This window comes from Chenopodium album, chromosome 6 (genome assembly GCF_948465745.1).
Source record: "Chenopodium album chromosome 6, dcCheAlbu1.1, whole genome shotgun sequence".
In the NCBI taxonomy this organism is placed as follows: Eukaryota; Viridiplantae; Streptophyta; class Magnoliopsida; order Caryophyllales; family Amaranthaceae; genus Chenopodium; species Chenopodium album.
The window spans coordinates 69,769,098-69,795,158 of NC_137839.1; the positions used below are offsets into that span (position 1 = coordinate 69,769,098).

Genomic DNA, 26,061 nt, shown 5'->3' on the forward strand with positions numbered 1-26,061 from the left:
CATTTTCTGTGGAGGGCATGTAAGGGGTTCTTAGCTGTCAAGGAGAGATTGTTCTATCATCACATTGTAACGGATAGCACTTGTAGCATTTGCAATGCCCATGAAGAGACCATTCTCCACGCCACTTTTGACTGTACAGCAGCCAAAGAAATCTGGGCAGCAAGCCCTCTTAGTTCCCAGATTGATGCAGCGCCCTCTAGTAGCTTTGTTGAACGTTGGCTTTGGTGTGCAAAGAATGTAGGGAGGGATGAGTTAGTGACAATATCAACACTTGTATGGGCGGCATGGCACTGCAGAAATCAAAGCATATTTGAGCAAGCTAACTTCAGTGCGGTAGATGTGGCAAGAGGATGGATGCACTTTGTTAGAGAAAGCAACGATTATGCTACAAAGGTTAGTAATGGTGCGGCTCCAACTGTCACCAATGCACCTAATTCGTGGAGTTGTCCGGTGAGTGGGGTGGTAAAAATCAACTGCGATGCGCATATTGGTGTGAAGACAGGGTTGGGAGTTGTAATCCGAGACGAACAGGGCTCTCTGCTAGCGGCTGGTGTGCGTCAGTTAGGGGCTGGGTGGGAAACAGTGATGGCTAAAGCGACAGCATGCAGGTTTGGTTTGCAATTGGCGAGAAGGCTGGGCTATTGTGATGTGCACCTCGAGACCGACGCTATGGAAGTGGTGAAGGCAGTCAAGACAAGAGCAACAGGCTACTCTCCTATCTTCCTTTTATATGATGACATTTGTAACTTGGCTTCGGTTTTTAATTATTTTTCATTCTCTCATATTAAGCGTGCGGGTAATACTCTAGCCCATAATGTTGCAAGATGGGACACTAGAGGTTGTAACGAATATGTTTCACTCGGTCCTTGTCCCCAGAGCTTGACAACTTTGGCGGAAATTGATCTTCTCTAATGGTAATCCGCAGCTTGTTTTCAAAAAAAAAAAAAAAAAAAAAATCTAAGAGCATCTTCAATTTCCTTAAATAAAGAACATATCCACATCTCCAATGGTGCATTATTTTTTATGACTTCAGAAATAAATCATTTTTTTTTATTAAAGGAATAAAGCAAATTTTGAAAAATTACAATTATTGATTAGTTTTTTTTACGGAGTAGTTTCCATCAAAATTAGTAAATTACTGCTTCTTTTCTTTGAAATAATAATAACCAAAAAAAAAAAAAATCAACTTAATTATTTTTAATTTTTTGAACAGAAAAAAAGGCATCTTAATTTAACTATGATGAGTTCCAGAATGTTATACAAGTCATACGAATGCCTCAAAATAAATAAGAGTTAATTTAGGAGAAAAATAAATTAATTTATTTTGTCATATATTGCTTGATTGCTTCCCCTAAATAAGGCCTCTTCCAAAAAAATATTTATTTTTTATTTTATAATAAAATTGAATATATATATTCTAATATGTTACCTAAAATTATGTTCTTACCTTAATTCACGATTATAATAGTTTAAAGCTCTATCTTTAACAATGGCATACTAATTTGAGAGCTTTAACATTCAACAATGGCAAGTACATAAAAATAGTCAATTTAATCAATACGAAACATGAAATCCTAAAATATAATACATTATTTTTTAAGAAAAAAAATGTTTGTAAAGATAATCAAATTGATTAAACAAATTGCTGAAGTTAATTTTCATTAAAAAAAAATCCCCGAAATTAATTTATGTTTTCGTGTTTATTTAACTTAAAATTGAAAAATAATTATGATGATTATATGCTTAGGTAATTTAAGGATGACTTTTCAATGAAGGTTTAAGGTTGAAGATGAAGTGCACCAATGAATAAGGTTGAAGCTATCATGATTGAGATGAAGCTTTTAAAATGGCCGGGGTACATATTTTTTTTTTTTTTTTTTTAAAAAAAAAAAATTATTTTGAACGACTTTTACCAATTTTATAATAAATTGGATTTTTTTTTAATATCATAAGTTGGAAAAAAAATTACCCTATAAAAGTAAGAAAACAAACAACATTTTATTGACTAGGCGCTGACTGGTCATGACTTAAATGAGGTGTAAATTAGATTTTATAATTTTTTAAAAATGTAATATTCAAAGGCTAAGATTAAGCAACAAAACTAATCAACGGTTTAGATTTAATCTTTTAACGTGGTTTTCCGTAGTCGTCCATAGTCGTCCGTAGTCGACGACTACGGTAGAATCATATAGGGAGAGGCTCATGTGAGTACACCTCTCTTATGTGAGAAAACTTTATACGTGATCGAGAACACATCTATGTTCTAATATGTTAAGGTAGATGTTCTGAAATAAATTAAACCCACCATCTTCAACCTCAACATTCTCTCTCCTCTCCTCACCAACACTATCCAATCTCTAGTTCCTCTATCACCACCACCGCCTGTTCCATAACCTTTATGTCGTCACCTCCACCACCATCACTCTTTCTCTTCTCCCCGACATCATGGCCAACACTCTCTCTCCTCTCTACGACGACCACCATCACCACATGCTCAAGAATTTCATGTGTTTTATATCAACTTTTGAACAATTGTAGTCAAGAATTCAAGTTGTGAAGCTTAATTAAAGGTAAACCAAGCTTAATTGACAGTTTAGTATGTGAAATCAAATTTTTTTTAATCCAAATCAATCAAATTGGGCAAGTTATTGAGTTTGAAATTGCAATGAGTTTTAATTTAATATAAGTAACTAAACAACAATTCATATGTTTTTGTTACCTTGGAAATCAAGAATTAACTGATTTCGAATCAATTCATTGTAAAAATCGAATTTCAATTTGTGTTCTACATTAACGAATTATGTTCTAAAAACTGTACATATATTCTAAAATATGTTGCATATATTCTAAAAAATATTGCATATATGTTCATATTTGTTTTTGAGTTCAAGGTCTTAAAATTTGAGTATCATGTTTAAATTAAAACTGTATTTTGAAAAGCTAAATTTATTCGTCTAAAAACTATTACGCATATGTTAAGAATCATTGAGTCTAGGTTTTAAATTTCTAGGTATATTGTTCTAAACGCTATGCTATAGAAAGTTAAGTATGATGTTCTAAAATTTTACTCACATGTTCTAATTCTTACATAAGATGTTCTAAATTATTACTCACATATATGTTCTAAATTTTTACTCATATGTTCTAAATTTTAATTTAAGACACATGTTATAAATTTTTACTCATATGTTCAAAATTTTTACTTACATGTTCTAAATTCAAAATCAGTTCTCATATAAGTATGAATTCTCACATATGCGCGTATTCTCACCGGATCCCTATATATATATATATATATATATATATATATATACATATATATATATATAATTTATTTATTTTTGAAACAAAAGGTTTGTTGTTTTAAAATGGGGAGAAACATGAGAGATGAAGGGCATGTTCGGCAAAATATAGCTGTGGAGGTACCTATAGCTGTGGAAGTAGCTGTTAGCTGTGTAGGTAGCTGTTAGCTGTGAAGATAAAATTTTGATATGAGTGTTTGGTGAAGTAGCGGTTGACTAGCTGTTATATACAAAAGTCACTATTTTCACTACAAGAAAATAACCTTTTCGTAGCGATTTTTTTAACCTTTAGTATCGACTGTAATTGCAACAAAAAGCTTTCCCAACGAATGGTCATTCGATACAATATCCCCCGTTGCCTTAGCCTTTAGTAGTGGTTTTCAATATCGCTGGGGTTGGCCTCAATAATCGATACGAAAAACTACATCCAAACGTGATGATTATTGTAGCGATTACAATCGCTATAAATGTTTTACTCATTTTCTTCAAAAAAAAAAAAAAAAAAAGGAAAAATACACTTTAATGATCCCAACTATTAGCGATTTACTTTCAATAATCCCAACTAAGTTTTATTATCTAATAATCCCAACTATGCTATGAGTTTTCCTCTAGCAGTCCCAACCGGTTAACGAAGAGTCAACGACCTATTATAAGAGGTAACCATGACACGTGTAGATACATGATTGGTTCAAATTTTTAAAAAAAAAAAGAAAAAAAAAAAGAAAAAACGCAAATCCCCAGCACTCCCATCTCCCCTTCCCCCACCGTATAACCCCTCAGCCCAACCCCTTACGGCCTTACCCCACCTGGAACCAGCCGCCGCCACCTTAACACCCTTAAAGAGCCGCCAGACCCATCCCAACCCCCAAATCCAACACAACGGCCAGCGGGATTACTTCAATTAGCAGACCAAATCAGCACAGTCGTTGATTCAAGAGCCGAGGCTGGTGAGTGGTGACGACCATGGAAGTGACATCGTCGAAGGAGTTTCGGCGGCGAGGAATGAAGAATTTGAGGACAGAAGTTGAAATGGTGAGAGATTGGCCTGGGATTCGAAACGGTGGTAGATCGGGGGTGGGGTTTTACGAGGCTTGAGATTGGGATTCGAGTTGTGTCCGCCATTGATGCAAGTTTCTGGGGGTTGAGATTGCGGTGAGTGGCGGTGTTGATTTGCAGGTGGTTTATGGCGGTGAAATTCCGGTGCTATAATTCCGTCAGAGTTCTCGGCTCTCACTAAGCTTGAGGTATTGGTTTGCAGGTGGTTGATTGCGGTTGTGTTGGTTTTGGGGGGTTGGGACTTGGGAGGGGTCGGCCGGCCGTTTTAGGGGGCAGCTGGCCGGTTTCCGAGGGGGGTCAGGGGTTGGACTAATGGTTTTACGGTGAGGGAAGGTGGAGAAGGGAGTGGCCGGGGTGTCTGGGTTTTTTTTTTCTCTTTTTTTTAATTTTTTTTTTCTAGACCAACCACGTGATGACAAGTGGAATTAAAAAAACAAAAAAAAAACATTTACCACTTCAGCAGGTACCCGGTTACTCGGACTGCTGGAGGAAAACTCATAGCATAGTTGGGATTATTAGATAATAAACCTTAGTTGGGATTATTGGAAGTAAATCGCTAATAGTTGGGATTATTAAAATGTATTTTTCCAAAAAAAAAACACCATATTTTATGTATTCTTTGTCAAACAATATTTATATATCTAGTGTTGAAAAGGCTTTTCATATCGATTTTTAGGATTTAGTGGCGATTGTAAATGATACGATTTCTCAAAATTATATAAATGTGTAAAAATAGTGTGGATATGTATTATTATGTTTTCCGTATCGATTTTATATGGGAAAACCATGGCGATTGTAAAAATGATACGACATCCTTAATTATTTCACAAACATACTTGCATATTGTAGCGAATGTACAATCGCTACGAAAAGATATTTTTCTTGTAGTGTTTATTTTAAAACTATAGATTAAATTTTGAATAGCTACCTCAAAAGCTACCTCTAATTTCAAAAGCTAATCAAACTAATTTTTCATAAAAGCTACCTCCACCACTAAAAGTTACCATAATCACTACTTTGCCAAACACTCACCTTTTTTGTTAAGTAGTGGTTTGACCAAGTCAAACCACTAAAAACTACTCAAAAGCTAGCGCCGAACACACCCGAAGAGTATATATATATATATATATATATATATATATATATATATATATATATATATATATATATATATATATATATATATATATATATATATATATATATATATATATATATATATATATATATATATATATATATATATATATATATATATACATTTTATTCTCTCTTCATCTCTCATGTTTCTCCCCATTTTATAACAATAAACCTTTTGTTTCAAAAATAAATAAATTATAAAGACCTTTTGTTTTAAAAAAAAAAAAACAGAAGAAAATATAAAGGAGTATTCGTGTAAGAAATAATTAAACATTAAATCATCAAATAAAAAACCAATTTCAAAACAGCTTTGAAAATGAAAGTTTAATGTAAATTGTAAACAAAATTGAGAAAATTAACATGCCAATGCTTCGTTGAGTGCAAGACCACCATTATTTTTTTTTTGAATTTTATTTACATATTGACATCTACGATTTAATTTAAAATAAACAAATTTTTAGTGTAATTCTTATATTGAAATTTAGGAACCAAGAGACGCAAGTGATTTATTTATTTATTTTTTTTTTAGACAATTGAAATTTATAGCATTTGCGATAGAAAAGAAGATTTTTTTCCCATTTTTTTTGTTGGAGGGCACTGAAATTTTTAAAAAAAATTCGAAGAGGCAACATTAATATATAAGGAAATTGGAATGGATGAAATGTTTGATTGAGTTTTTGTCAAGTAAAAATTTATTTTTAAAACAGAAAAACAGAAAGACGACAAGTGTCCTTCCAACCTTTTGTTTTAAATATTAGTAATGATGTTTTAACAAATATCTTACAGGGTTATGAAAAAACGCAAGTGGCAAAAGCAAATAGTTTGTTTTATAGTGTAAAGGGGTAAAGGTGTAAAAGTTACAAGTCAATATTATATAAATAATTGTGCAAAGAAATATGAATCGGATGCCTAAAAACAAAAAAGAAATATGAATCAGAAGGAAAGTCCTAACCAACTAAAACATTGTTCATTTTTTTTAATAAAAAAAATTGTTCACTTTTAATTTCATTAATTTAGAAATACATTAATTTTAGATACGACTTATCTGCGCACGACTACACGAGACATGTTGACATGACATGATCTGTACCCATCTTTAAAAGACAATGTGGTAGAAGCGTAGAACTAGTAATTATCACTCTATACATCGTGTTGCAAGTAAGATATAAAAAATTTACAGCAATTCCCATACTTTTCTCTTAAAGCAAGTAGTTCAAAGTTGCAAATTAGTCATTGTGCTTGATGATGTTAACAATACTAAAGCCCATTACAGGAGATCGAGCTTTAGCTGAAATCAAGCTTTATTAGCTCGAAGAGGCTCATGAAGATCTTGGCAAAGTAGTCAAGAATGAGCCTAAAAATCAGGACATCCTTCGTGAGATGGAGAAGGAGGAGGGGTTGAGAAGACAAGCTAGCAAGATTAAGGGAAAGAGCTGAGGGGCACTAAGGAATCCGAGTTACCCGACATCATCTTCAACAAAAAGGGGAAGACCAACAATCCCTCTGTTAGTCTAGACTCTTCCGGTTGCGTAGTAGCGAGGCTTAGAGTGATATTACAGCCTTATATTATCCACCATGGATGTTGCCAATGAGACGATGGTAGAGAGCCTTATCACTACATCCAATGTCCTTACCCTTTCGAAAAGAGGGGACGATGATGCTACTAGCCCTCCAAACAACCATGATTCTAGCCATGATATGGACAAGGGACCAAGGATATCTCATATATATCCTCAATCAATCGAGAAATAATCTGTCCCTTAAGATTTCCGATTTATCTTATTTAGATATCAGACAAGGGAAAACCTTGAGTTCTTTTAAGCATTTTGCTGAATCATGGATGACGGTAAGAGTGAAGGAAAAGAACACCTATCACTACTAGAATCCGGGAATATAACGACAGTTTTTCCGCGACAACTAGTAAAACTGTCGTAATATTTTGATTCTACGACGGTTTTTGTAACCGTCGTAATATTATGACGGTTTTTATAAACCGTCGTTGAGTTACGACAGTTTTTAGCCAATAAACTGTCGCAAAAGACACTAAAAATTATTATAAAAAAATTAATATTTACGACAGCTATAAACTGTCGCAAATTACGACGGTTTTCGAAACTGTCGCAATTCGCGACAGCTTATGGCTGTCGTAGATTTGATTTTTTTTTTTTAATAAAAATGGTATTTAAATACCAATTCAAAAGCCCACACCAAACCCTAAATTGCCTTCAGCCGTTCTCCTCTCTATTTCCCCTCTCGGTGTCTCTCTCCTCTCCTCCCCACTCTTTTTCTCTGTTTTGCTCTCCTTTTCCTAACCTTCTCTCAGTTTCTTTCTCCTCTCCTCTCCATTTTCCTCTTTCCTCTTTGTTTCTAATGTCAAAAGAAACGAAATTCATGGTTAAATTTCTTTGGGTTTATCAAATTTCATGTTTTGAGGTCTAATTTCGTGATGTTGGAGTTCATTTGGTCAATTTCGACCATAAAAGTTCCAGATCTGGAGTTTTTATGGTCGAAATTGACCATGAAAATCCATGGAATAAATTTTCAAAGGTATGCTCATTTTTTTTTGTATTTTTTTCGTTTTTATTATTGTGGTTTTTGTTTGTTCTCTGATTTTGTTGGTCCAAATTCATAATTTTGTGCTTGAATTGTCGTTTTTGTTTCGTTAATTTTCGTTTTATCTTGGTTATTTGTGTCTATTTTCAATAATTTGAAGTTAACTTTGATTTTTGGGGGTGAAGTTCCTTTATTTAAAGGTTATTATTGTTTATGTGTTTAATTTCATTTACTTTATTCAATTTGGTGGATATTCTATTGTTTTTTTTTCGTTTGCTTTTTTCGTTGCTTTTTTGTTCAAATTTTGTAGTGTTTTCGATAATTCCTGTAGTTCATTCATTTTTTGTTTTTTTTTGTGCGGTTTTTTATATTTTCTGATATATATTTTTATTTGTATGTGTTGTTATTTTTAGGTATTTTTTAGATCTTGTTAGGTTTCATTTTAATTTTGATTCTTGTTATGTTTGGTTTAATTTTGATTTTTCTTGGTTTTAATGTCATAACTTTTGTTTTTTTTGGGTTTAATTCCAGATCTAAAGTTATCTTGTGGGTAATTATGCGTTTTTTTGTTATCTTTGGTGGTTTTGGGTGGCGTTAGGTGGATTGTGGGGGCGGTGGGTGGTGGTTTATAAAGGAGATGATGGTGGTTAATGTTTACAGTGGGTGAAAGGGGCTGGGTTGGTGGGGGGTTTTTCTCTTTTTTTTTTTTTTAATTTTTTTTAATTTATTTTGCGACAGCTTTTGATCGTCGCTAAAAGGTATATTGCGACAATTATATGCCGTCGTAAGCTAATTTCTGCGACAAAATTTAAAACTGTCGTTGAATTAAAAAAAACCGTCGTAATTTTTTTTACGACAGTCAAACTGTTGTAAAAATGAAATTTTGCGACAACTCATATAGCGACAAACCCATTACAACAGTTGGCTGTCGTAACTATTTATAGCAACGGTTTTAATCATTTTTGCGACAGAATTTGGCTGTCGCAAAATTGCTAATTTCTTGTAGTGTATAATGGGCATCCTAAACCTCATAAGGAAAAGGAATCCAAAGTTCCCAAAACCTTATTCATGCCCACTAGGATGGTGGGTACTAAGAAGAGGTGTCACAATAGACAAGGCAAAAGGAAAAAGGCCAAGCGACTTCTAGACAATGCCGAGGTCAGCCATGTTGTCGGACCGCCCAAGCCTAGCACTGCTGCTATTGAGAAGTTGGATGATCATATACCTACTATCCTAACTTCTAGTAGCAATGAGGGTTCGATTATTGAGAAAAGTACCGAGTAACCAGCGAGATATTTAACTACCACTGATATCGATGAAGTGGAATTCGTAGGCTCTAACGTCGAAGACCCCATGACAATTGAATACGGCCAAGTGCATCTATCGCTTTCCACCACTCTTTACCTTCACGTTCTCTGCCATGTCAAGAAAAAATGGAAGACCAATCAGGTCAAGGATGAAGAACAAGAAAGGTAAAAGGTATCCCCGTTGTTGTTTTTGCAGGGTTAGGAAGCGCAAGGGAAAAAGTTTGGAACAACTTAGTGCTAGTTCTGATGATGTATCTTTTCATCCCCCTTAATTGCATTACTTAGCAGTTCATAGCATTTGTAACCCCAATCCCGCCCTCTTATTAGTTTGGTTAAGAGGTTTAAATTTTCTTGTTGTAGCGCCGAATCTGTTGAGAACTAGCCTCCTTTTGAATCGCTGTATAAAAAAATAATAATAATAAATAAATAAATAAAAGTTGCAAATGAAGTTGGTTCCTGATTTTGGAGCAAAATATCAGCTAATTTTCGTGAAAATTCAAGAGCACGTCATGTTGTCTTCTAGAAAGTAAAAAGTATAATAAAAATGTGTGGGGCTCGGCAGTAGAACCGTGTTAGCCGTCAGCGTAATGAGACTATGACTATTAGACTAATTGCTTATTTCCTCAAAAGAAAAAAGAAAAAAAAAAAAAAAACTATTGCTACTCCGCATTAAGTTCAATTATTCCTCTCGTGTCAAAAAAGAGTTCAATTATTCCTCACTTCTTGGTCTAATAATGACCTTGTATCTCACGTCCAGTCATCAACTCTTATATATATATATATATATATATTTTTTTTTTGACAAAGGATACAAACAACAAATTACATATTGATACTAAAGCAAATAGAGTGAGCAGCCGCTTCCCCAGCGATTAGATGAGCTCTGTGGACGCGCTGGCGATCCGCCTTATGAATACGACAAACCCGAAACCTAGAGGCAAGATCTAAAATCCTCCGAATGAGCCAAATATAAGCGATATAACCTTGGACTTCCCCACGAAGTAGGGAGACCAGAAGATGGGAATCAGTAAAAATCGCGAGAGACAGAAAATCATGATCAACCGCCCACTGAAGGCCATACATGCAAGCCAACGCTTCCGCATGTAAAGCCGAGGAACAAACCCCGAAGTTACTACCGCCACTTATCCGAGCATCCAGAGGGTCCTCATTATCTAAACACCATCCCATTCCGGCGCGACGAGAATCTTTGAACCAAGAGCCATCTAACTGAAGAGAAAGTAAAGCAGTCCCCTGCGGATTCAGACCAAGCTAAGCCATGTAAAAACCAGGCGGAGAAGAGGCACCGCCATCTGACGCCGCAATAGGAGGGATTGTAGTTAGGGGATCTGAATTGACAAACATTGAATGATTATCCATCACCTCCTGGAACAGAGATTCAAAAGGCCGAGACACAGACGAATCCCTAAAAATTCTGGAATTGCGATATAACCACAAGCCCCAAAGCGTACCGACAAAGGTACCTAAGCGAGTACTTGAAAGACCATCCTGACTGATAAAAAGTCGGATATAATCTTGGATCCAGTCTGAGAGCGAAAGGTGTCCATTAAATTCTGAGCGAATGCTAAGGCATCCACCCCTCCAAACCGAACGTGCATTGAAGCACATTCTAAAAAGGTGTTGTAGATCCTCCGGTTCCGAACGACAGAGGTCACAACACACGTCTAGAACCGGAACTCCTCGATGATTGAGTTCCACCTTAACCGCAAGAGCGCGGTGTAGCAGTTTCCATAAGAACAACTTCCATTTAGGCTGCACCAGAAGAGACCAAAGAACCTTCCAGAAAGTGTTAGAGGCGGAAGGTATAGAAGGAGGGGAAAGTTGCTGTTAAAGCATAGCATACCCAGTTTTGACTGAGAACTTACCGGAAGGGGTAGCCGCCCAATAACGGAAATCATCCTGAGTCATATCAGGGGCTTCCATTGCCAGGATTGCCGAAGCATCCGCAGGAACAAACCAATCAACAACTTTAGAAGTATCCCAACCCGTGGTCTGAGGATTGATGAAAAAACTGACAGTATGAGGGGCCGTATGTGGCAAGAGAATTCCTGGTTTGAACTCAGGAATGCAACCATTAACCCACTTAGCTGACCCAGCTCGAGTGGACTTGCCATTACCAATTTTCCAGTTAGAAGCGGAATTCAACAGAGTGTCCGCCCTGAGCAAACCCCGAAGGCCGTAGGAGTGGCGACCAGAATAACGCGGCGAAGTATCAGGGGTGTTGGAGAGAAAGGTCGTGCGAGCACTAAAAACTTTAGAAACTAGCAACTGCGGGTGAGTATAGATTCTCCAAACTTGTTTCATGAGCAACGTCTTGTTTAAGGAGGACAAGCATCGAATGCCCAAACCACCGAGGCCACGAGGAAGGTGCATGGTATCCTTGTTGACCCAGTGCATACCTTTAGAATCAGAATACACCCAGAAGAAGCGCAACAGTAAGGAGTTAATTTTCCTAGTCACAGAAACGGGTAACTCATAACAAGTGAGAACATGGGAAGCCATAGAAATAAGGATGGAGTTAATAACAATTAACTTCTGCGATTGTGAGAGGCGTATGGCATTTAGACAATTAATTCGCCCAGTTATTTTGTCGATGAGAAACTGGAAGTGATCTTTTTTCCTGCCGACGAAATCAATTGGAGCACCTAGATGATGGTCGAACACTTGAACATGCTTCATTTGGAACAAAGATTTGAAGCCTTGCTGAGCAGACGCACAGATATTAGGGCTAAACTTAATCAAGGATTTAGACAAGTTTAGTTGTTCTCCTGATATCTTAGTAAACCGCTGAATAATCTGCATGATATTAGTACAGGCTGTTGTCGAGGCCTGAAAAAATATGAGTGCATCATCCGCAAAGAATAAATGCGAGTTAGTAGGGCTTCTTCTAGACAACTTGATTCCTTGAAAAAGCTTCAAATCCTGTCCTAAATGCAGCATACGAGAGAAAATATCCATGCAGAATAGGAAAAGGTACGGGGAGATGGGGTCACCCTGGCGAAGACCACATTGTGGCTTAAAGGTATCCGAAGTAGTGCCATTAATCAAGGATTTGTAAGAAACCGTGGCAAGGCATTGTTGGATCATCTGTAACCAACGATCCGGAAACCCATAGGCTTTAAGAACCTGCAGAAGAAAACTCCAGTGAATTCTGTCATAAGCCTTGCTCATATCCATTTTGATCGAAGCGAGCCAATTAGTGCCAGTTTTCGAACAATTAATTTTCTCCATTAACTCATGACTCATCAAAATATTATCCGTCATAACGCGGCCTTGAACAAAGGCATGCTGAGAACCTGAGATGAGAAGAGGAAGATATTGGCGCATCCTTGCCACCAAACACTTGGACGCACATTTATACACTGTATTACAAAGGCTGATAGGTCGTAAATGGCCCACCTCTGTTGGTGTACCAATCTTAAGAATCATAGCAAGAAGGGACTGATTCCATTCTTTTAGTAGGAACCCTGTGTGAAAAAAACTTTGAATGGCGGAAACAACCGAGTCGCCGACAACAGACCAGTGGGACTTGAAAAATTCGACTGTAATTCCATCCAGACCCAGAGACTTACTGTTCCCTAGAGAAAACATAGCAGTGCGAATCTCAGAAGTAGAGAAGGGACGATCCAAGTTTGCAAGCTGAGAAGAATTGAAACGAGGAAGATCCAATTCTCGGAGAACAACATCATTATCCGGGTCATAAGGAGGCATAGTATCACATAGAAAAGTATCTTTTAGGGATTCCACTACCAGTCGTTGGACATTCGCCTGACCATGCTGAAGAGTTCCTTGGTTGTCAAATAAGGAACTAATCTCGTTCTTATTTTGCCGACTTTTAACCTTTGAAAACAGAAGTTTAGATGGACAATCGCCTTTAAGTATCCAGTTTTTCTTGCAGCGTTGTCTCCAGAATTGCAGCTGCAATAAGATACTTTCCTTTGAAGAAACAATATTAGTCATGTAGCGAGAGGCATTAGGGATTGAATGAACCAGCTCACCCTCAGAAGCAAGATCCTTCGAAAAATTTTTCCAATCAATTCCCCAAAATTTCTTATTTTTGAGACACCACTCCCTAATAAGAGACTTGACATGTTGCAGGTTCTTAGAGAGAACGAACATTGGCGAGCCATTGACGTGGCATTGCCAAGTAGAAAGAACAAAATCATGAATGTCTTGAAATTCCAAACACCAGTTGTCCAATTGGTAAGGACGGTTCGAAATTTGGATGAACGGAGAATCATCAAAGAAAATTGCAGCATGATCAGATATTAGAATCGGTTGATTGAGTAACCGACTATCAGGATAATTATGAAACCAATCAGAGGTCATATAAGCCCTATCCAGTCGCTGTAAAATAAGCTGATCATCATCCCTATTATTCGTCCACGTATACGGAGGACCTTTAAAGGGAGTTGCAAGTAAACAAGATTTCAATCTAAAATCAATAAAGGAATCCCAGCCTTTAATAATATTAGACCCCCCTGATAGGCGTGTCGCGTACCTAACAAAAATAAACCTAACTAGACCACTACTATGTAGACGGGCAAGCAAGGGTCGGATCCCAAGAGACTATGGTTCAACTAATTAAATAGACTCAAGCAATTACTAAACAAGTAACCAAATCAAATAAGTGGGAATCAATATCTAAAGAACTAATTAAAACGATAAAATCTAATGAAATGACAATTCAATGCTAAAAACATCCAAGATCAAGCTTCACCATGAATACAATTAATGCAATAGTCGTTCTACCCCTAACACATAATTCAATTGATTAAAGAGGAAAAGTAATCCATGAATAATACCAATGGTCTCTCCCGAGTTATCAATGGCTTCTCTAATCACAATCAAGCCTACTTCCGTGGAATCGTGTAAATTAAAGACCTTGAGCACATTACTCTAACTTCCTAATCATCCATTCAACTACTCCCGTGATGAACTTCAAACCCTTAATTGATTTATTCAAATCCGTCAAAACCCAACTCCCGTTGCGATTAAAACATAGGATTAATAACAATACCAATTATCCCTAATCTAGTATTGGCATAAGCACAATCAATTAAGCATATCAATTACAATTATTATTAGAGAATTTAAAGAATTAAATCATGCATTAATCATATTCGGGTTCCGCTAGATCTTGGAATAAAGAAACTACTCACACATATTAATGAAAGCAAAGACAATATTCAATGAAGAAAACATGATTAATAAGCAATTAAAAGTAAAAGAAGAATTAAAGATGAATACCAATTGCTTGAATGAAGAAAAGTACCAATTGTTGATGAATAAAGATTAAAACTTGAAAGTAGAATGTAATCTAGATCTAGAGAGAATATTAGGGTTCTAATGAATGTTTTAAAGCTAGAAAATAATAACTAAGTTAGTTTAATCGGCTTTACAAAGGGGTATTTATATCCCTTCAAATAAGAAAACCCGAAAAAAAACTGAAAATAAGATCCGCGAAACTCCGCCCGGTCGGGCGCGACCAACACTTTGGCTTAAAATACGATATCCTGTTCGCCCGGTCTGCCAGGGCAATGCCGCCCGGTCCGGGCGGACGGGGGCTGAACTTCTTCGCTTCTTTTCTTCTTCGCCCTGGCTGCCAGGGCAATGTTGCCCTCCAGGGCGGACACGGGAAAAATCTCTTCCATCCTACTAAGCTCTCGTGGCAATCCAAAATGCATCCAAATCATCCGAAAATCTCCATATGCCTGTAAAATCAATCAAATAGACCAAGCCACACTAGAGAAGAGGATATTAGCGAGAAATAGCTCCGTGGAGCTTAGAAATCACATAGAAATAGCTATAAACCGAGGGTAAAATGTAGTATAAACTGTGTACATCAAATTCCCCCAAGCTATCTTCTTGGTTGCCCTCAAGCAAGACAATCATTGATTAGTAACAACCAGATAAACATACTTCACCCCATAATACATTTGAAAATATCATACTCAAAACCGAAATCGGACACGCAAGCATCTTAGCCAACCAATCACCTCATTCAGACTATCAATCAACCTGAATGGCCATCAAACAGAGCCAACCATGTACACATAAGGAATCGATGACTAGAATATCTCACTTAGTGGTCACTCTGCACAATTTTATGTGGCGAGCTAAAAATGAGCCCGATCTCTCTCCATCCCCACTAATAATGATAACCCCCCCCTAACTTACAACACTCGCGTGTTTAAAGGGTGATAATGCCGCTCAACCTAGTCAAAAGTCGACTTGAAATGTGACAAATACTCCAGCATTTTGACAAAAGACTTGTTTCACATGAACACAATACTATGCACGAAGGTCAGAAGGTCTTTTTCAAGCTTGTAATGTAGGCCGGGTGAAAATGGGTAGGAAAAATTTGGAAAATGTAGGCAACCATAGTCTCTCAGGGAAACCATCAAAAATGAACGATACAAATCAAAATCCCATCGAACTAATTCACAAGAATATACACTCCAAACATAACTTGAATTAAGAGCAACTACCACCTTATTCACCCTACATAACAATTCATCGCACTATTTCTATTTTTGAAGCTCTTTTATTTATCATTCAAGAAGCTGAAATTTTTTCCTTTTCTTTTTTTCTTTTTTTTTTATCAAACTATAAGAGCTTAAAAATAGATCATATAGAAAAATTTTCCAGAACCTTCAAGCTTCACATTAAACTTCTCCAAAACATCATCAAGCTTCAAATTAATCTTCTCCAAAATATCATCACAAACCATAGAGAACACCAAGATAGATGGCTCCCCCAAGCTAGACTTGGGATAAGTTACTAATTGGGGCCGATAGGTTAATTTTGTGACTTAGATGAAAAACATGGACAAGGATACAACATGGGTAAGCAAGAAGGGGACAGACGTTTCTAAATTCATCTGGAGGCTACCTAATGAACATGGCCTTCGTCCTCCTCATCGTGCATGTGCAATGTATCATGACACACTACTAAAAGTCTCAAGACAAAACTAAGATCAATGTCACACCAGGAACTAACACACATGAATAAATAATAAAGGCTCAAGCCTCACAGTTAACACAGCCAAGCTCCAGATTCATACACAGTTGCACAAAGTTGATTTCCATTAGGCCAAGACAATCCAATATCAGATCATGATCATTTAATCCGTATTGCAAGTCTTTTAATCAAAATCAAGCCAAAAACCTTTAAATCATCAAGGATAGGGGCACAGAGAAGTAGTTTACTAGCCATTCATCGTCATGATTCACAAAGTAACTACCCAAAGCCAAAAGTAATCCCTCCCCCAAGCTAAACTTCACATTGTCCTCAATGTGAACATATATCGAATAAGAACAAGCAAGGGAAAAAGAAAACTCGGCCCTAGTGACAGAGGAGGGATCATACCTAAGGGCGGAGCTGGGACCGCCCTTAAAATAACGTCACATCGTAACTCCAAACACTAAAAAAAAAAAAAAAATAAATAAACAGAAAAAATAAAGGGAAAATAAAATAAATAAAAAATAAAATGGGCTGCCTCCCATTTAGCGCTTGTTTAAGGTCTTTAGCTCGACCCCTCTTTAGTAGCTCAACCTGGGTCACCACACGGAGAAGATACTCTGTGGTATTTCTCATCAATATATCCACCTCCAAACGACTCCTTCAAATTAGAGTTGATGTGCTTTGTATTCGAATTGACCTTCATGTAACTAAACCCATCATGTGGTAGAATATTGTCCTTTTTGCTCACAGGATTTCTATTAGAAATACACTTATCAACCAAAAGGTTAGTAGCATCGATTCTCAAACAAGTACCACCATCAAAAGTAAAATTATGGTCATTGAAAAGCTTAAACACAACTTGTTTATCCTGAGCTCTAATGGTCACTTGTCATTTAGGAACATCTATTAAATCTTGACTTGTAGCAAGAAAAGGGCGACCAAAGATGAGTGGGATCTTATGGTCTTCTTTCATATCCACCACAACAAAGTCAACAGGAAAAACAAGTTCACCAATCCCAACTAATACATCTTCAACTACACCCTTAGGGAGTCTAACAATTCTATCAGCCATATGAAGAGATATAGGAGAGGGTTTAAGGTTTTTCAAACCTAATTTTTCATACACTGAAGAAGGCATTAAGTTAACACTAGCACCTAAATCACACAAGACCCTATCAAAATATGTTTCGTTTATCATACACGGGATAGTAAAACTACCAGGATCATGCAATTTAGGTGGTAAGCTATCATGTAAAAGATCAGAACATTTCTTCTTTACTACCACACTTTCTAATTTCTTATCATTATGATCATGATCTAGAATTCCTTTCACAAAATTTGTAAATTGAGGCATTTGAACTACAAGATCGGAAAAAGGAATGGTAGCATATACCTTCTTAAGAGTCTCGGAATACTTCCCAAAATGCTTATCGAGCATAGCTTTTGATAACCTTTGCGGGAAAGGCATCGGCTCCTCATATGCTTGTGGAGCAACATGTTTGGGACCTTCTCTCTCGTGCTTCTCAGTTCTTGGCTCCACATTGCACACTTTCTCTTCTAATCCACCCATAAACAATTCATCACTCTTCACGAAAATTGCATTGCATTGTTTCGTCTGGACTTTTGCTTGATCTTGAAGAGTTGTTAGATGACTCACTTGCTGTGAAAGTTGAGAAAGATGAGTCTCTATCCTCTTATTTTGAGCGGTGAGCAATTGGATTGAGTTTTCAAAGTACTCATTTTGCTTTGCTTGTAGCTCAAATTGCCTTGATATAAGCTCTTGTTGTTGAATTTGGGAGGTAGTAAAAGCCTTCATAATTGATTCAAGATCAAATTTTGAGGTTTGGGGTGGTGGGAGTTGTGTGGATTGATGATTGAAAGGTGCCCTTGATTGAAAAGTAGGTGGTGGTTGAGGATTCACTTGAGCCTGATTGTTCATATATGAGAGCCCTTGATGATTTCTCCACCCTTCATCAAATGGCCTTGTGGAGGTTGTGGTATAAAAAGCATTAGCTTGCTCAATCGTCATTCCATCATAATTAGGTTGACACTCCCGTACAGTATGGCCTTGCAATCCACACATCTGACAAGTTTCCATCGAGGATCGAGGGGACTCAGCTTGGAGTTGATTGACTTTGTGAGTTAGTGCCTGCACAGAACTAGTCAACATGGTTAGAGCATCAACATCATGTTTATTACCTGTGTTGATAGCATTTCGTCCCCTTGGATGGTAATTATCATTAACCGCCATCTTCTCAATCAAATCCTTCGCATCGGTTGGATTCTTCGTCATGATAGAACCTCCAGACGCGGCATCAATATATATGCGAAACTCATGGGTCAAACCATTATAGAATGTTTGGATCAACATCCATTCTGGAATACCATGGTGAGGGCATTGTCTCTGCAATCGCTTAAACCTTCTCCATGCCTCATATAAAGACTCCTCATTAGATTGATGGAAGGTAGATAGCTCGTTCCTTAATTTCGCGGTTTTCTCTTGCCCCAAGAATTTTACTAGGAAGGCCTTAGCAAGCTTGTCCCACGCATCAAAGGAACCAATACCTTCATCTCGTAGCCACTCCCTTGCCCTATCCCTTAGTGAAAAGGGGAAAAGGCGTAGTCTAATAGCATCATCAGTGACACCGTTGAGCTTCATAGTGTCACACTTTTCCAAGAAACTATCAATGTGAGTCACAGGGCAATCATTTGATGAGCCCGCAAAAGAATCATTGGAGATGAACTGTATGAATTGGGGCTTCAACTCAAAACTCTGAGCGGTGACAGGTGGTCTAACAATACTGGAGAGAGATCCTGTTGTTGTATCCGGAATACCATACTCCAAAAGAGATTTTGTTCCTGGGTCGACCATGTTTCTTATATTTCGATTTCTCCTTCTTCTACCTCTTCGTCTTCTTGCAGTAGCTTCGATCTCAGAATCAAAAGGTGTTAAATCATCTGAACCTGAACTTCGAGTTTGCATGCAACAAAGAAACTAAAACGGGAGATCAAAGACACAAGGAACAATAGCCGAAGCAACAAAATATATGCTTAGTAAAACGAATAAGAAATAACTAGAATGAAACTGTTAGTCCCCGGAAACGGCGCCAAAATTTGATAGGCGTGTCGCGTACCGAACAAAAATAAACCTAACTAGACCACTACTATGTAGACGGGCAAGCAAGGGTCGGATCCCAAGAGACTATGGTTCAACTAATTAAATAGACTCAAGCAATTACTAAACAAGTAACCAAATCAAATAAGTGGGAATCAATATCTAAAGAACTAATTAAAACGATAAAATCTCATGAAATGACAATTCAATGCTAAAAACATCCAAGATCAAGCTTCACCATGAATACAATTAATGCAATAGTCGTTCTACCCCTAACACATAATTCAATTGATTAAAGAGGAAAAGTAATCCATGAATAATACCAATGGTCTCTCCCGAGTTATCAATGGCTTCTCTAATCACAATCAAGCCTACTTCCGTGGAATCGTGTAAATTAAAGACCTTGAGCACATTACTCTAACTTCCTAATCATCCATTCAACTACTCCCGTGATGAACTTCAAACCCTTAATTGATTTATTCAAATCCGTCAAAACCCAACTCCCGTTGCGATTAAAACAAAGGATTAATAACAATACCAATTATCCCTAATCTAGTATTGGCATAAGCACAATCAATTAAGCATATCAATTACAATTATTATTAGAGAATTTAAAGAATTAAATCATGCATTAATCATATTCGGGTTCCGCTAGATCTTGGAATAAAGAAACTACTCACACATATTAATGAAAGCAAAGACAATATTCAATGAAGAAAACATGATTAATAAGCAATTAAAAGTAAAAGAAGAATTAAAGATGAATACCAATTGCTTGAATGAAGAAAAGTACCAATTGTTGATGAATAAAGATTAAAACTTGAAAGTAGAATGTAATCTAGATCTAGAGAGAATATTAGGGTTCTAATGAATGTTTTAAAGCTAGAAAATAATAACTAAGTTAGTTTAATCGGCTTTACAAAGGGGTATTTATATCCCTTCAAATAAGAAAACCCGAAAAAAACTGAAAATAAGATCCGCGAAACTCCGCCCGGTCGGGCGCGACCAACACTTTGGCTTAAAATACGATATCCTGTTCGCCCGGTCTGCCAGGGCAATGCCGCCCGGTCCGGGCGGACGGGGGCTGAACTTCTTCGCTTCTTTTCTTCTTCGCCCTGGCTGCCAGGGCAATGTTGCCCTCCAGGGCGGACACGGGAAAAATCTCTTCCATCCTACTAAGCTCTCGTGGCAATCCAAAATGCATCCAAATCATCCGAAAATCTCCATATGCCTGTAAAATCAATCAAATAGACCAAGCCACACTAGAGAAGAGGATATTAGCGAGAAATAGCTCCGTGGAGCTTAGAAATCACATAGAAATAGCTATAAACCGAGGGTAAAATGTAGTATAAACTGTGTACATCACCCCCCAACCTATCATAGTGATGCTCTATTTGATTTATATCTCCAATTATCAAACAATTGGGGGCAATTGCAAGTAAATCTAAAATCAAGGCCCACACCTGAGGTCTATCTTCAAGAACAGGAGCACCATAAACAAACATCACGCATTTACTATTTCCATTAGTAAGCTTGACATTACAAAGTACTACATTTGTACAGCAAAAAACACAAGAAACTTCATCCAAACCATAACCAAAAACTACTAAACCCCCGCTAGTACCTACTGCATCAACCCCAAAAACCGAAGTAGGACTAGACAAACTAAGAGAGCTAGTCACATCCGCCACGGAAACCTTAGTTTCACTAAGAAATAAAAAGTTAGGAGCAAAGGAGTGTAAAAGCCAAAACACATAGGGAAGCTTAGGAGACGTTTGATCATTTAATCCCCGGCAATTCCAGGATGTGATCTTCATTGAACCTTGGGGAGCTGTGAAGGGCCAGCCGCCAAACCAAAAGTAGTCGAAAACACAGAAGACAAAGTCGGTGAGTTGGTGGAAGCACCATCATCAACCTTAGTCGAAGTAAACCCCTCCAAAGTATGCTTGCGAATCTTGAAGAACGAAGAGGTGCTAGAGTGTGCACACTTTCTCTTGCTACCAACAATAGGATGATTATTCTTCGAAGGTCGGCACGCAAATGCTGCAGAAGCACAGCCCAAGTGAGCTGCTAAAGACACATCCGAGCAGCTCTTGTGAATTGGCTGCCCACGCAAGTCAGATGCAGGCACTGTAAACCCATCCTTGTTATGCATATTAAGAGCTCTAATTTTGCGTCTTTTTTGGGACCAAGATGACCCATAATAGCCAAAATAAGGGTCCTGATCATATGATCTGCAACGAGAAAAGGCAGTCGAACAAGGCCGTTTGAAAGGCCCATTTGCTGAGCACGAAGAGACCTTGCCTTTGCCTTTGATGTGTTGCGGCAAAGGAGCAGCAACATCACTAGTAGAAGGGTGTAACACCTCCCTGTTATCCTGCAAAGACAAATTTCAAAAAGTAGGAGAAATAGCAGTTAAATCAGGTAATATATATCGCTCCAAATAAGCATCTTCATCCTTAGAGCTGCTGGAAATCACGCTTTCTTCCATGGGAGCAGACATTCGAAACCCCCCACCAACAGAATGGCGTGGCTGGGATCGAGTAAAAGGGGCATAGGGATCGCCTTGAGGGATAGCAGCCCTCTGCTGCTGCTGTTGAACCCGCAAAGCCTCGGCTTTTGCCTGATTTTCAGCAATAAATCTCGTGGAATACGGGTTGTGATAAGACTCTGGGGTAGTAGGGTCTGTCTACGAGGAATGTGAAGTGTAAGACCCCTGGTCAGAAGCAGAGCCATACTCCGAGTCTCCTGATGAAGAAGCAGCAGCAACATTAGTGGGGTATGACATGTATCCATTCTGATACACCCCATTAATCGGGATAAACTCCGGCTCTAAATTTTCATTATCATCCCCATTCGGACTTGGGAAATTTGCATCTCCATTAGGCTGATTATTGCCCCCTGACCCAGATGAATCAGAATCCGAATTTTCTGGTTCACTCCCACCATCCGAATCTGAGATGTCATCAGAATTATGATCATCATTATCAGGAGGTTCCTGATCATTATCATCAGCATTACCATCCTCTTCCGCATTACCATCCTCATTATTATCATCATCATTATCCAAATCATCATCATCCCCGTCCCCATTATCATTGTCGTTGCCAGAACTGACATCATTATACTCAAAATCCTGAGCTAATATAAGAAGATTAACACGAGTATTGCGATTGGTAAACACATCTTGGGTACCTTCCACCATATTTGTATATAAAGGCCTGTTATTCTGATTGTATAACACCGAAAACCCTTGAGCCTCAAAGGCTTCCATACGAGCAGTAACTCTTCTAGCAGCCACATAATCCGAAGAATGACAAAATTCTCTAAATTGACCCACCATACCACATTTTTTGCAGAACATAAACACTCCCTCATAACGAAAATAAACCCATAGAGGCTCAAATTCACCCGGAACGAAACACCCAGGGACTAAGGGTTTAGAAAGGTCAACTAGCACTTGACCTCTAAATTCAGGCGCATCAAGAGGCAGTCCCTCACCATCACACTCAAGAGTTTCTACAAAACCTACCAGTTTGAGGGTTTCTACAGCCCATTCCGGGTTCAAAAGCCCAAAAGGAAGCCCGTAGACCCGAATCCATAGCCTAGTCATATCAAAGTTAACATTTGCAGGGACGGTGTATCTATTACATCTACGAACATTGCAAATACGACCATCCAAAACGAAAGTGTGTTGCTCAAGTAAAGCTTCGACGTCCGCTAAATTAGAGCATGCAAAAACATAGTAACACCCAGTACGATGAACAATAATATTACCTCGTGAGAGCCACTGAGAGTCGACCATCTGTTGAACGATCGCACGGCAAGGAGGAGTGGGCCCAAAGAAACGGCCAACAACCGCTTTGTTCCAATCGATATTTGAAAAATAATTCTCCAAAGGTTGATTTAAATATACCCCAGATTGGTACACAGTCCATCGCTTTGCATGCGCCATTACGAAGGTGACAGCAAAACAAATTAATAAAGAAGAGAGGAGTTAAAGAACAGAGGAAAGAACAGAGTTTGCTAGTAATAAATATGCAACAGACGAAACAAGGAGAAAGAGGGATAGAAAAATTGCAAAACCAAATATAAAATCCCCAAAAGTAACTGGAGACACTAAGCAAGCTCTCAAGCTTGGTTGAATCCATGTGTTGAAGCAAGAACCCACAAAAGGTGACACACCTTGCTAAGTGGGGCTGAAGAACAAAACCTTGGCCTCAAAGCAAACTTTCCACAATTAGCAAATTTAATAAAAACCTCCAAAAAAGTATTGGATGATTGGAAAAGGGCCCCTTACACCGAATTGTAAGAATACAAATGCTAAAGAAACCCACTGAAGAATGAAATTAGTAAAAAAAGAAAGAACACCTCAAGAACAATAGGAAACCCTAGAAACCTAGGAACCAACTTGGTAATTTTGAGAGAAAATATTGACCTGTGTGCTTTCAATTGAGTAGTTGATACTTTCCTCGTAAATCAACTCTTATATTTTAACTTTTCAAAGAACATCCAAGGTTGGAGGAAAAAAAGCTTTATACATATTTCTTGTTATGATGTAAGCAAAAACATTTATTAAACTATGAGGGAAACAAAACCAAAACCAAAACCAAAACCAAATTATAAAGGAAAAAATACTACCTCTGTTAATTTTTATGTGCAACTTTGGATTATTTGTGATATATATAATATTCCAAAGTTGCACATAAAAATTAACGGAGGTAGTATATCCAGCCTTTAAGAAAGAGATATATGCAGCCCTAATTAAGGGAAGCATATAAGAAGCTAAAAATGAAAAAAAAATGACAATAAATAAACATTTATTACACTAATTTACTCGTGATAAATTTTCAACTTAATACTAAAAAAGGAAGAATATTAAATGCTTATATACATCTCTAAGGGCTACATATAGCATTATCCATTTATAAATATCTTCATACTGCCCCCGAACCAAACTAACAAATGTCACGCCTTGTAGACGTGAGGTGCTCACCTTGTAGGACTAGCGCGACATTAAGGGCTAATCAATTCTAAGTGGTCAAATTAAAAAAAAAACACTATAATATAAACTAGTTCAGATGGCGTGCCATGCACGGTTTTATGGTCGTATTTGATTACTCGTTTATTAAAGGCACATAGAAAATATAAGGAAAATTTGTTCAAAAGGACCACTTAAGTGGCCTCTTTTGTTCAAAAGGACCTATTAAGGAAAAAGTTGTTTAAAAGGACCACAAAACACAGTTTGAGTAGTTGAGGAGGATCAAAGCCGATTTTTTAGGCAAGTCAACGCCGGAATTCGGCGTTGACCATCACGTGCCAAGCATGTGCTTCATTATTTTGAGGCCAAATTTTAATTTTCCCTTTTTTTTCCCTCTTTCCACCAATTCCCCCCAAATTTCCCCTTTACCCCCATTTTTTCCCTTTCTTCTTCTTTCTCACTACTCAAAGCATAAACCATGAATCTAAACCATGAACCAAATTTGTTTTTTTTTTTTTTTCCTTTTTCCACAATTTCCCCCCATTTTTCCCTTTAACCCCAATTACCCCTTTTTCCTTTCATTCTCTCTCCTCATTTCCATAACCTTTGATTATATTCAACCTGTAATTTTGCATTTATTTTCAAACGAATTTATCCACACTACAATTGAGGATAATTCGCACAAGGCAAGCATTGTGGGTTTAGGTGGTTGTGAGTTCGTTAGGTGTTTGTTTGGGCTGTTTGGTGGAGGTGCGGAGGTGTATGTGTTGGAGTGTTGGCCTGGTTGTTGCCGGTGGTGAAGTGAGAGGAGGGTTAGCGTGTTATGGGTTGATGTTGTGCTTATTTGCTGCTTGTGGTGAAGTTAATTTCATTAACCATTTAACTTGATGCTTTGACCTCACTAACAATGGCAAACAAGATGAGTATAGAGAAAGAAAGGAGGAGAGAGAATGAAATTGAAAAGGGTTAAATTGGGGTTAATTGGAAAATTAGAGGAAAATTATGGAAAAAGGAAAAAAAAAAATAAAATTTTGGTGAAATTAATGAGTCACGTGCTTGGCAAGTGATGGTCAACGCCGAAGTTTGGTGTCGACTTGCCTGAAAATCGGCTTTGGTCCTCCTCAACAACCCAAACTGTCTTTTGTGGTCCTTTTAAACAATTTTTTTCTTAATAGGTCCTTTTGAACTAAAGAGGCCAATTCAACGGTCCTTTTGAACAAATTTTCCAAAATATAATTAATGGAAGTAAAAAAGAACATAAAAAGAAATAAATTAATAGTTGCTAATGGAATACATGCAAGTAGTCACCTTTTAGAGAGAAGAGAGAAAGAGAGGTGGTACCAATGCTTGAACCCTGGGCCTAGACTTCAGAGGTTTCATTCTCTTACCACTATTCCACAAGGTATGCAAGTAGTCACCTAAAAAGAAATAAATTCATATACTGGATTAAATTAACTTTTTAATTTAATTGAAAATAATAGGAAAAAAAATAATTTACAACGAATCTAGTAAGTTAAATTCTCTCTCTCTCTCTTTTTCTTTTTTTTTTTTTTTTTTTTTTTTTTTTTTTTTTTTGGGTTTTTCTAAACTATGCCCCTAAGGTAGTCGAGTTTCTAAGGTGTA

At 37.4% G+C, this 26,061-nt stretch overlaps 1 protein-coding gene and 1 non-coding gene across 2 annotated transcripts; one reads left to right on the forward strand and one right to left on the reverse strand.

Moving 5' to 3' along the window:
• Positions 1-17,231: 17,231 nt before the first annotated feature.
• LOC145637135 (uncharacterized) lies at positions 17,232-19,214 on the reverse strand. Its single transcript, XM_081688634.1, has 2 exons — positions 17,561-19,214; positions 17,232-17,467 (listed from the first exon to the last, which is right to left on the reverse strand). The coding sequence occupies exons 1-2, from the start codon at positions 19,212-19,214 to the stop codon at positions 17,232-17,234; spliced, it is 1,890 nt and encodes a 629-aa protein (XP_081544760.1).
• On the forward strand, positions 18,724-18,830 carry LOC145637752 (small nucleolar RNA R71). The gene has a single exon (XR_014114474.1). It is a non-coding gene; the product is annotated as a small nucleolar RNA R71 (small nucleolar RNA).
• Positions 19,215-26,061: the final 6,847 nt, after the last annotated feature.

Coding starts and splice junctions, on each gene's coding strand:
- LOC145637135 (XM_081688634.1), bottom strand. CDS start 19,214: ATGGTCGACCCAGGAACAAAATCTCTTTTGGAGTATGGTATTCCGGAT. Junction 17,468..17,560: donor ACCTAAATTGCATGATCCTG/GTAGTTTTACTA, acceptor TGCCTTCTTCAG/TGTATGAAAAATTAGGTTTG.